This window comes from Phasianus colchicus, chromosome 24 (genome assembly GCF_987193195.1).
Source record: "Phasianus colchicus chromosome 24, bPhaCol1.hap1.1, whole genome shotgun sequence".
In the NCBI taxonomy this organism is placed as follows: Eukaryota; Metazoa; Chordata; class Aves; order Galliformes; family Phasianidae; genus Phasianus; species Phasianus colchicus.
In genome coordinates this window covers 4,396,211-4,408,536 of record NC_143459.1, presented here as the reverse complement: position 1 = coordinate 4,408,536, position 12,326 = coordinate 4,396,211, and the positions used below count along the sequence as shown (strand labels likewise).

At 56.1% G+C, this 12,326-nt stretch overlaps 1 protein-coding gene and 1 long non-coding RNA gene across 2 annotated transcripts; both read right to left on the bottom strand.

The window, feature by feature from the left end:
- Positions 1–533: 533 nt before the first annotated feature.
- Positions 534–2,008, bottom strand: LOC149915135 (uncharacterized). Its single transcript, XR_016459715.1, has 3 exons — positions 1,897–2,008; positions 1,633–1,738; positions 534–682 (listed from the first exon to the last, which is right to left on the bottom strand). It is a non-coding gene; the product is annotated as an uncharacterized LOC149915135 (long non-coding RNA).
- Positions 2,009–9,633: 7,625 nt separating this feature from the next.
- Positions 9,634–11,984, bottom strand: POU3F1 (POU class 3 homeobox 1). The gene has a single exon (XM_031594912.2). The coding sequence runs from the start codon at positions 11,947–11,949 to the stop codon at positions 10,825–10,827; it is 1,125 nt and encodes a 374-aa protein (XP_031450772.1). The 5' UTR covers positions 11,950–11,984; the 3' UTR covers positions 9,634–10,824.
- Positions 11,985–12,326: the final 342 nt, after the last annotated feature.

The window sequence follows — 12,326 nt, the reverse complement described above, 5'->3', positions numbered from 1 at the left end:
TGTGCTCACAGCATCCCTGAGACCTCAGTGCAGGATGTGCCCTGGTGGGGACCAGCAGCAGGAGCACCACCAGCACCCAGTGCCCATCCCCTGCACTGCAGAAGCCCCTTCTCTTGAGCCTCCATCACATTACACACACACACTTCCACCTGCACACACAAACACCCCATTCCTGCAGCTTTCTGACCTCAGAACCAACAGCTCCCAGAGCTACACAGAGTGCTGAGGGGCAGCAGCTCTTATTTTAAACCTCCATCCCCCCAGCCTGGTTCGCTCCGAGGAGACTGTCACTCCTCCAGCACCCCGATTACACTGGAAGAAGCAAGAGAAACATCAGGCTGCTGTCCTGGCTGGTGGCACAGCACATAGCCCAGCCCCAGGCAAACCATGGGGACGCAGAGCACTGGGCTGGCGGCTCTGACCCCAAGCTGCCACCGGACACGGCCCCAGCGGGGTGGCCAGAGCCCATGTCACCCCTGCTGCATTCCTGCTCCTTGGCCTGCTTTGTGATAAATAACCTTTTCCTGTCCTTTTTGACACTGATGTTTATTGATGGTTGAGATCCCTCGTAGCACCGCACATCCCGCGGCCGTGGAGCCGGCTCTGCTCAGCCAGGCTGCCCGCAGCCCCTCTAACACGTTGTGCCCAGATGTGTCGGGGTGGCCGTTGGCAGCATCTCCCACTGAAACACACCACAAGGGACAGGGTAAAAAAGAGAGTCCTTTAAATAAACCCATCCCTGCTTCCCAAAGCAGAGCTGTCTCTGCAGGCATTGCTGAGCATCCTCAGCTGGGCAGAGCACTGCTGCTGTTGGGCAACATCCCGATGGCAAAGGGTCCATCCTCAGCCCCAAAGCAGGCTTGCAAATGTCCTCGGGATGCCCCGTGGTCACAGCAGACAGTAGCTGCAGGCCAGGGCTCTCCCAGCTGGAGCACATCTGCACCAAACCCACACTGCGTTGGGTGCACACCGCCCTGCCCCACCCGGGCAGGATTTGCTGATTAAGGGATAAGTAATCACTCTCCAACCCAAAGCTCACGTTATCACTTAATTGAATGCAATTGATTGAGAAGCTAAAAGCAGCCCTGGCTTAGAGTGTTGCAGATGGTGCTTGGGAGTAGGGCAGCACGCTGAACCCTTAAAAGCATTGGCATCAAGGGCAGACGCGGACTTGCTCTCCTAAACTGTCTCACATGTCATTATTATGAACGGGAACCAGCAGCAGCAGGGCAGCTCCAGGGGAACATTACTTATCGTGCCTGAAGCCTGCACAAACAACCTCTTATTCTTGCCCCTTCTGCCCCCGGTGGGCGGGGTGTGCTCCCACGGAGAGTTCAAGGGAAGGAAGTGTGCATCTGCAGGGCGATGTGGGGGCAGCCGGCTCAGAAGTGCTCTGAGCTCGAGCCCAGAGCACGGGCATGGAGCCCGGGAGCCCTGCTGCCCCAGCACCAGGGAGATGTGGGATCAACCCCCATCACAGCCGGCCCCAGCGAGGGAAAGAACAGATGCTGGGCTCCTCAAAGCACGGGGATGCAGGACTAGGGCATTTCTGCACTGCAAGCAGTGTCTCTGCTTGTGCAAATGAACGTGCATGCACTGAGCCCGGTGGCAGAACAGCACAGGACATCTCACCTGATTTTGTTTTCACCACTGCTGCCCAGGCGTGCTCAGCTTTTGCTCACCTTGAGCTCATCTCTCCCCTTCGGTTGTGTTTTTCATGCAGTCGGTGCTAGCAGCTCTGCAGAAGGAGGTGCATACTTTATTAACTCAGCTACTTTCTTCCCCTCTAATTAAAATCAAACTACAGCTGATGCACCCTGCATACTTTGCAGCTGTAAAGCAACCTGCTTTCCTGCTCTGCTCTGTGAAACCTCCATCAGAAGCAATTTTATCTACCTGCTGAGCTGAGCACGGTGCAGCCCTGTGGAAACGGAGGCATCCGAGGATGCATCTGACCAGAGCCCTCTGAACCCAAAGTTCCAGGCTCCAAGTCTGAGCCAGGTTGGGGTCAGGCAGTCTGAAAGGAAAAGCATCAGCACAGCTCATCATGCTGCTCACATGGCAAACAAGCCAAGGAACAGCATGAGCCTTTCAACACAGAGCCTTGGGGGCGGAGGTGCCCCTGGCAACTTCTACTCCATCACCCCGAATGAAGCCATTGCATGGGGATTTTCTTCCTTAGGAAGGGATGGAGTTTCTGCAAAAAGCTGAGACTTTCCCCCATGGCCCTCGTGCTGGTGCTGGCAGACGCCATGTTGGAAGCAATACATCATCAATGGAAGGTACCTAATGATATATTGCCCTAATACATCACCATAGCAACAGGGCTCTAATAACGTATTATTCTAATGCATTACCCAAGCACACGTTCCTCCTGATGATGTATGGCCGGGATCGCCGTGCTCCGACAAATCCAGATGCAGTGCAGCTCCCCTGGGTGCCATATGCTGTCCTGTAGCAGTGCCACCACCTCATGGATACACCGAGCTGGGGGTTCAGGGAGGGACACCTCTCATGGGAACGGGAGCTGCTGGATGCTGGTGTCATCCTGCACAGTGAGGCACAGCAGCGTATCTGGAAATAACACAGAGCTTTCTCCCACCCCTGTAGGCACCCCTGGATGGAGGTAGAGATGGACAGTGCTCACCTGGACTGCCACTGATGCGTCCCCAGAGTGACAGCACAGTGCTCACACAGCTGCCACGCGTTCCATCCTGGCACTTGGGGAGTTCAGCGGGGAGATGCCAGCAGCTGTGTGCTCCTCCAGCCCCATCCAAGGTAGCATGGCCTTGGGCTCGCTCCTTCGCAAGGAAAATGCCAGCTGGAATTCTCCTGCCACCCCTCACAGGGCCAGCATTGTTCCCAATTCACACTATCTTTTTGACCATTCAAATGCCATTCATTCAGTCACCCCGATGCGTAGGACAGTTATCTGAAATGTTTTCCCAAACAGCGTAGTGACTATAGAGCAACAATTCATGGAATTGCTCAGGGACATCTGCACAGAGCGGGGCTGAATGCGCTCTGTGTGGAGCCCGGATTCCGCTGCCATGGCTGAATGAAGGGCAGGAGGAACTGTTTCAGCAGTGCCATTCCAGCTCCCAGCAGAGCCATCTGACCAACACAGGGAAGGCTGCATCGTGCTCTCTCTGCTCTGCTGGCTGTGCAGGGACTGCAGGCAAAGCCCTCTCAGAAGCCCCTAGAGAGTGAAAGCTAATTAGCAGCTTAACGCTAATTACAGCTGCAGCTTATTTTGTCCTCGGCCATAAAAGGAGCAGCAGTGCTGCCTGCAGCGATTGGACTAAGGATGCTCTAGGGGATCCAGAGAGCCCTGTGCAGGGCTGTGTGTCCCCATGGATGGGGCAGCACTGCAGTGCCTCTATCAGCCCCACAGATGTGAAGCAGAAGGGAAAACATGGCCCAAAAGCAGCAGGGGCACAACGTGCTCCAAGGTGCTGTCCCACACGGTGTGAGAGAGATGTGGGGTCAGCCCAAAGCCAGACTAGGACAGGGGGACAGCATTGGAATTGGGCACTTTGGGCACTCAGATCTGGGGTACCCTGAGCATCCCACGCAGGAGCCATCTCACCCAGCAGCATCCCTGTCACATCACCTGGCCAGCACAGGCCTTGGGGTGGCTCGTGGCCATTCCCTACCACGTCCCTGCTGCTGGGAGTGCATGAGCCCTCCCTGTGCCACGGAGCTCCTGCACAGCCTCCAGCATTTCAGGGGGACAGCAGTGACAAATTGCAGAGTCTGCAGCACAGAAAAAGGGAAACAGAGGGACCAAAGGAGAAATGATTGCGTTATCGACAGAGCTTCCAGTAGCTGATGGATGAGGACACCCAAATGACTGTTTAAGGTTTCAGGAGAATCCTTCCAAACAGCACAGTGAGGGCAAAGCTGGGATTAACTGTAGCTCCTGAGGGAGTCCTGCAGAGATGCACCCTCACTGTGCTGCACTGCAAGGCAGGTGATATTCCTCTTGTCCTCATGGGGTCAGGAACAACCCCTGGAGATACACACAGTGACACACAGCTTGGTGGGACCCTTCCAAATTTCTGAGATTTTCACCTCCTCTCTGAATGGTTTCCAGAGTGATCAAAATTAAAAATAGAGAACATCACCTTCTAATCTGGGGAGCTGGGTTTACAGAGCATCAGCCAGCCCTGTTCTAAGGAAAAGGGAATACCCCCCCCCAGCATGGCAGGAGGGGCAGCCACAGCCCTGCAGTGCCATATGTTGGGCACAGCCTTGAAAGCCAGCAGGCAGCTCCGTGCTGGGATCTGGCACAACTCCAGGCTGAGGTTCCAAGGGAGAATTTGTAGATCGAATGTTAATGAATATTATAGCTGTTATCTGGAAAGGCTGTGCTGACTTCACTCTGCTGCCAATTGCAAATAGTGATTATTTTTTTCCCCCCTTGTAACTGATAGCAATTCCAGCACAGCTGATGATTCAGGAGAAGCAACCAAAGGTGGATGAGAACAGGTGACCCTCATCACACCCAGCTCTGACACTTCCAACAACACTTGCACTGAGATCTTCATTGCCTGGATCCCATCTGCCTTTCCTCTTGCAAACTCATCGTGCCCCATCACCACCCCCAGCCCCACTAAGGAGCATCAAAAGGATCTCTAACTGCATAAATCACGCTGTAGCTCTGTGAAGAAAGGGGCAGGCAGGGACTGCTACGAATGCAGAACTGCCATGAAGCCATGCCCAGTGCATGGGATGGGGCTCTGGTGGTAGAGCCTCCTGGGAGAGCAGCAGGGAGGAAGGGTGCTGCAGCCACCCCAAAGGGACCCCCATCCTCCCCCACTGCAGCATCCCACCGTGATTTATGTGGCACTCGTGCAATTGATGTGCTTTGTGCCTGGGGACAGCTAAATGGTAGCTCTGTCATTAGTTTAAGCAGAGGTTAAAGGTGATCAATAACAAGGGTTTCATGCCCAATTGATCACCCCTTGCTATTTATTTCTAGCTTTTGCTTACCATCCCGTGCAGCTTTTAGAAATAGTAATTAAAGATATAACAAGCGTTCCGCTAAGCGGAATATCAAGCACCACTGGTATCGATCCCATTCTCTCCCTCTCAGTGCTGTTGCCCTGTGTCCATCCTTGGCATCAGCTGGGAGTTGCAGGCACTGGGATGGGCTGCATTCCCCCCCATGGAGCTGGTCCAGCCACCAAGTCCCTGCAGCACCCAGATGCAGCCCCACGCTGCACCCCAGCACCCAAATAGAGCATCCAGAGGCGACCTGCAGAGCTGAACACATGGGATCTGCTATCTGCACTGGAAAGAAACAGTGAGATTGTAACGCAGCATTGGACCAGCAAAAGTAATTCGGTGATGTTGGGAAGGGTTTTGGGTCGTGTGCTTCTGGGGAGGTTTGTGGGATGCAGCTGAAAGACCTGGTGGGGCGATGCTGGGTTGTGGGACAGGACTGCTGCTGGGCCCTGGGTGGTATGCAGCCACAACAGCCCCATAAGCTGAAGGAGCAATGGAGTGAGAGCCAACAATGGGATGCTTCCAGAGCTGGGAAAACTCATTTCTTCAGCTCACAAAAAGTTCTCACTGGAAAAAACTAAATTGCACACTGCTGCTGAGAGTCAATGAAGTCGTGTTAGGAAAACAAAATGCTAGGAGTCCTTCTACCAGGAGCAAAGGCCCTTTGTGCTGCAGTGCCCATGAATGAAAACACAGCTCTCCCACCTACCTCTGCTCCACACAGGGCAGAAGGGACCGAGGGGACCCAGCGCTGCAGCTGCCTGAAGTGAATGCAGGAGATGCTCCCTGGGAGGGCAGCAGGATTCCTCAGTGCAGCACTGTGCAGTCATTCCAGCTCTGCGATAACGTTTAAAGAAAGACAAAGCAGAAATCCCCCACCCCACAGGAATGCGAAGCCCCAGCAGTTTCCCCTTCTCTTCAGCCCTCCAGCACTCAGAGCTCACCTTTGTGACTTAACATTTATGACACCGTAGAGATTAATATCACCAGAAAATAGCATTTCTTCTTGCCTGCAAGGAAGCGAGCAGAAGAACCAGGAGTAAAGCCCTGCAGCTCCAGTGTGGTCTAGAGGAAAACGTGCAGCTGTCACCACTGTAGATGTAGACCACTGCTATCAGCACAGCAGTTCCCAGTCTGAATAGCCATCACCTGTCCCTACCTCGGTTTGTCCTAAAATTAACCGTGAAAACCTTCACCATTTTCAAGCTAGACATATATGCAATTAAAGACAGCCGATGCAGTGGCCAGACTCTGTGAAACTGATGTGTTTGCAGCAAATGTGAGAATAAGAACTCCGCTCTGATCTCCTGGAGTTTTGACCAGCTGCAGATTTACAGCTCGGCACCATCTGAAAGCTGAGAGGCACAACGTGCAGAGCTACAGGTGAAAGAAAACCACTGGATGAATTTCCCCCCCCCCCCCCCCCCCCCCCCCCCCCACACACACACACACACACACACACACAGAGAGAAATACACACACACACACACACACAGAGAGAAATACACACACACACACACACACAGAGAGAAATACACACACACACACACACACACACACACACACACACACACAGAGAGAAATACACACACACACACACACAGAGAGAAATACACACACACACACACACACAGAGAGAAATACACACACACACACACACAGAGAGAAATACACACACACACACACACAGAGAGAAATACACACACACACACACACACACACACACACACACACACACACAGAGAGAAATACACACACACAGAAATACACAAAGAAATGAAGGAGAGAATGGGCTGCAAAGCTTCAGCCCCCAGCAGACCTTCCTGAGCACAGGGATGGAGCAGCCAGGCTGGAAACACCGCAGGAAGATGCTGCAGTGTGTGAGCACTGACTGCTGTCCTTTTTGGCCTTGTGGGGAATAAAAGCAAAGAGAGCTGGGGGGTAAGAAGCAGGCAGGTGATCAGGAATGGGCTGATGCACAGCCAGGGCTTAACAACCCTTCCCTGCAAAGCCAGAAGTGACACTCAGCCCGACCAGCAGCGTGGCACTGAGTGGTGGGAGATGCCAACAAGCTCTGTGCCATTGCATCTCCACCCGCCTTCACAGCCCCCCACCTCCCACTGCCAGGAGACACTTAGTCCTAATGAAAAGGAAGGGAAACTTTCATGGGTGAGTTTACACGGACCCCAAAAGCAGATGCCCACTGTAGGTGTGCTGTGTGCATCACTGCAGCGGGTGAGAGCTGCATGCAGCAGCAATGGGAGCGATGCCGAGCTCCCCGGCTCTGCAGAGCTCTGTGGGGTTTGCATGAAGGACTTAACGAGCTCTGCATTTCCCACTTAGACACACACACACAAAACAGGTGATGCCGAGCAGCCAAACAACAGCAGCACTGGCACTCAATTAAAACACATGCAAACAACGGCGGCGTTAGCATAGAATTAAAATATCTGCTCAACCAGACGGTGCTGAATATCCTCGCAGGAGAGCAAGGTTGGAAATGGGCAAGGTACTAACTGCAATGCTCCCAACTTCCATGCAAATCAATGACTTTCTGCTGCCGCATTTGGCAGTGAAGGGCTGCGGGCACAGCAGGTGCCGGGCAGGGATCAGGGTGAGCACAAGAACAGGCTCTGCTGGAAGGATGAAGGGACACAGCATCAGTGGTTCCATGTAACCATGCCTGGAGAGGCACAGATCTGCAGGACAAGCGCACCCCGGTGCTCTCCCAGTGGCAGCACTCATGTTCCAAGGTAAGAAATCTCAGAAATGAGTTGGATATTGGCACCACGCAACCTTATCCCAAGCACAGAGAAAGCTGAGCAGCACCTCACCGCCTTCATCTACTAAAAAATAAAAATAATTTGGAAAAAAAAAACACAAATGGTGGCTTGCTGAATATTGCTCACCTTACAGAAAGAAGCAATTTCCCTCTGATTGCCAAGCATAAAACAGCACACGGACAGTGCAGCTACATTGCCTGGCCCTGTTCTGCACACCAAGAGCTCCGTGCCAGCGTGGACAGGGCAGTTCTGTGCTCAGAGCAGCCCCAGCTCTGGGGTGCACAGAACTGCTCCCTTCCCGTATCTGCACTCCATACACTGAATGTTCTGCTGTGTTTGTTGGCGCATCGCTTCTACATCTGCATCTCCTTCATGTACCAACACCATCCTGCACTCCCGCGCCGAACTCTGATACAACCACAGCACTTGAGGAAAAAAAAACAAACAAATGGAGGAAGTCAAACAAAAAAAAAGTAACCATGCCTGCAGTAATCACCATTTAATCCCTGACCAAGAAGACAACAAAATCTCAGCCAGGCGACCCTTAGGGGGGTTGGGGAGGCACTGCTTTGCAACACAGCTGAGCGCTGCAGAAATCAGATGCACCGAGCAGGGTTTCTCTTTGCACAGGAGGGCTCACACAGCAGCGCTGCCGGCGCCTGATCCGAGCTGACACCTCACAACCCAGGGCCGTGCGCCCTCCCAGCGCATCTCATCCATTACAGCAATGCAGTGTGAGCGCTGCCCCTTCCTCCCCAGTGCCGGGGCTGCTTGCCAGCCGCGCTGCCTCGGAGGGCAGGAGATGCTGCAGTCGTTCCTGGTATGGGAAAGAGGCGCAGTTAAAAGCGCTCGGTGCAAACAAGAGTTGCTTTTTAAAGAAGTAAAAAACAAAAAAAAGCCACAAAAAAACCTCTGCTTTCGTCGGATCGTTTCCCCTTTTGTTTCCTCCTCCCCGAGAGCCCTGGGGAAGGCAGCAGAGCTGCAGTGGAGCACAATGGTACGTGTGTGCGAGATGCACAAAAGAACAGAGAGAGAGTGCGGAGTTGATAATAAATCTAAATTCCTCTATGACACATGGACTCAAACTCCTGTTCCCAAGAATTTATCATCACACTCCTCCACTTTTTTCTTTAAAGCATACGATCTGAACAGCCACGCATTTCCTTATTTCTAAACTGCAGCGCGCATTCAGCAAATACAGAGCGATTCAGTAAATACAGCAAAACTTCTGGAATCCAGGACCTTACTGCCCCACCATTCTGTGCTTTTAGATCAAGTCATGCCTGCAAGAGAAGGCACCTCAGCCTCTATCACACCTGAAAACACACAGCCCCACACCTGAGCCTCCCTGGATGCTGTCCATTTGGGGGAAGCCAACACTGAGCCCCCTGGATGCTCTCCATTTGGGGGAAGCCAACACTGCCCCAAACTGCAGCACTCCCAGCCCAGCAACACATCGGAAGCCGTTCCAACGTGCAGCAAAACCACTTCACCAAGTGACTTTATTTTTTAAAGTCTCGGAAAACCACTTGCTGGAATTTGGGGTGAGCAACGCCGTGATGTTTTTGTATCTGCTAACATAGAGTGCCTACACGGAAATGTTGGGAATGGGGTAATTTATAACGTGAATGTTGCCAATGTTGTGTTGTTGCTTTGGGAAGCGCTGCATGCCCGCCCCAAAGGCGCAACAAAAATCAAGCTGCAATAAATGCAAGAGTTTTCACGTGCGAGTTTCTGAGCGTAAGTTACATTTAATATATAAAAATGCATATATCTGAATTTACCTGCAGGGCTACACCCAGAATATCCCCTCTTTATCCCTAGAAAATCCTATCTGAAGCTGCTGGCTCATGGGATGGAATTGATGCCCGGACTCCAGCAGGGCCAGCAGTGCCACACTAGGAGCTGAAACCACGGGAAGTTCTCTGCCAAATTAAAAGGAAATTGGATGTTTTACCCCCGGCTCTCAACCTCGCATCCGAGCAGTGCAGGCACACACGGCACAGTTCCCTCTGCACAAAACACCGCTGGACCCAAAGGACACGCAGTGGCGGCTGCAGTCCCCGCGGTACTGGAAGAGAAGAGCGTTAGGAGATGGGGGTCGGTCCTTCTAAACAACACGGCAATTTGCAGCTTTCCCTGTGGCAACCGCGACCCACCGGGGCACGAAGCCGTGAGAATTGGGGACAGCGGAACACGTCGGAGCGAAAAAACAAAAACGAAAACCACAACAACGCGGCGTTTCGAGCTCTGCTCACGGACGTCTGTTATCCCTGCGAGAAGCGGAGAGAAGTTCTCTTTTCTACTCACGCTGCAAAGCAGAAGTTCGGCGCAGCGTAACGAACTCGCGGCACAGCGGGACGCTCCTTCGGCGCTCCGGAGCGCGGGGTGGAACCGAACGGCAGCGGGGAGCGCACCGAGGGTGGGATGCGGGGGGGATGGTGGGGATGGGGGCCAGATGGACCCCGGCCCGAGGCCGCCCCGCTCCCGAAAGACGACACGAGACCGGTTCCTGGGTAAATGGTTTATGTAAGTAATAAAATATTTACTATAACATAAATAGAAACGTACCCTCGCAGTCTACATTTGTTTTGCAATAAAGATACAAACGAAAAAAAAAAAACCAACAACAAAACAAAACAGAAACAAAAAAAAAAAACAAAAAACCGAAACCAAAGGGGAAAAGGGGGATGGAGGGGTGGGAGTGGGGATGAACCGAACCGAACCTACCAACGGGAGGGAGTGAGCTCCGCGCACGGTTAGAAAATAAATAGAAAGGGGCCGGGACGGGCAGCGCCGCGTCCTACGGCCGGGCCGGAGCCGGGGGCCCCGCGGGAGGGAATAAATTAGAGATCGCAAACCTTTGGCTACTTCTGCTGCGGCCGCGAGCGGCTCCGGCGCCCGAATAAATAGGGCTGGGGAGGGCGGCCGGGCCGGGCCAGTCCGAGGAAGGAAGGAAGGAATCGGGGCGCGTCCCGCCGCCCGCGCCCGCTCCGCCGCCGCCGTCGGGGCCCAGCGGCGGGGCCGGCGGTCACGGCACGGCACCGGGCATCGCGTGGTGCAGCGGCGAAGTGTCCGCCTGTGCGTAAACGTCCTCCATGGGCGGGTGCGGGAGCCCGGCCGGCGTCATGCGCTTCTCCTTCTGCCGCCGGTTGCAGAACCAGACCCGCACCACCTCCTTCTCCAGCTGCAGGGAGTCCGCCAGGGAGGTGATCTCGTGCGCCGAGGGCTTGGGGCACTTGAGGAAGTGGTTCTCCAGGGCGCCCTTGACGCCCACCTCGATGGAGGTGCGCTTCTTGCGCTTCCTGCCCTGCGCCGCGATCTTGTCCAGGTTGGTGGGGCTGCCCGTGCTGGAGTCCGTCTCCTCCAGCCACTTGTTGAGCAGAGGCTTCAGCTTGCACATGTTCTTGAAGCTCAGCTGCAGCGCCTCGAAGCGGCAGATGGTGGTCTGCGAGAAGACGTTCCCGTAGAGGGTACCGAGCGCCAGCCCCACGTCGGCCTGCGTGAAGCCCAGCTTGATCCGCCGCTGCTTGAACTGCTTGGCGAACTGCTCCAGGTCGTCGGAGCTCGGCGCGTCCTCGTCCGACGGTTCGGGCGGCCCCAGCGGCGGCGGCGGCGAGGCCGCCAACTCGTGGCCCGCCGCCTCCTCGGCGCCCAGCGGGTCGCGCAGCCCGTGCCCGTGGTGCAGCGCCGGGCCGGGCGGGCCCAGCATCCCGTTGAGGCCGCCGTAGGGCTGCCCGTAAAGCAGCGGCTGCCCCGACGGCGGCGACATGGGGGGCAGGTGGGGGGGCGGCCCCGCGCCCTGCGCCCAGCCGCCGGCCTGGGGCACCAGGTGCGGCCGCGGGTGGAAGGCGGCGGCGGGGGGCAGCTCCTCGCGGGGCCCTCCCGGACCCCCCTTGCCGTGCTCGGCCGCCGGCGGGAGGTGCGCGCCGCCTCCTCCTCCTCCGCCGCTGCCCCAGTCCGTGCCGGCGCTGGGCAGCCACTGGTGGTGCGCCAGCCCGACGGCGTGCCCGGCGGCGGCGGGGGCCAGGCCCTGCAGGTACTCGTGGTGCATCATCTTCTGCACCTCGCGGTACGTGGTGCCCTGATGCAGGCGATCGCTGTCGGGGTGCAGCAGCGCGGCGGAGCGCGGGAGGTACTGCGCGGCGGCGGCCATGGCCGTCTGCGGGACGCGGCGCCGCGCCGCTCTTTAGAGCCCCGCGCCCGGGTGCCGCGCCGCCGCTCGCCGGCCACGCCCCCGCGTCCCATTGGCCCGCCCGCCGCCACCGCCGGCCCGCGCCGCTCCGCCATTGGACGCCGCCGGCCCGGGGCGCCGCCCAGCGCTCGCCTTTCCCATTGGCTGCGGGTGGGCCGCCGCCGCCGCGCGATTGGCTGGAGACGCGCTCGGCGGGGCGGCCCGCGTGCGGCCGGCGGCGAGGCGGGCGCCGATTGGAGGAGGGCGCTTCATTCATGCCGGGCGGCGGGCGTCCACGTGGGCCGGGCGCGGGCGAGGGGCGCGGGCCGGGGCGGTGGCGGGAGAGGGGCACGTGGGCG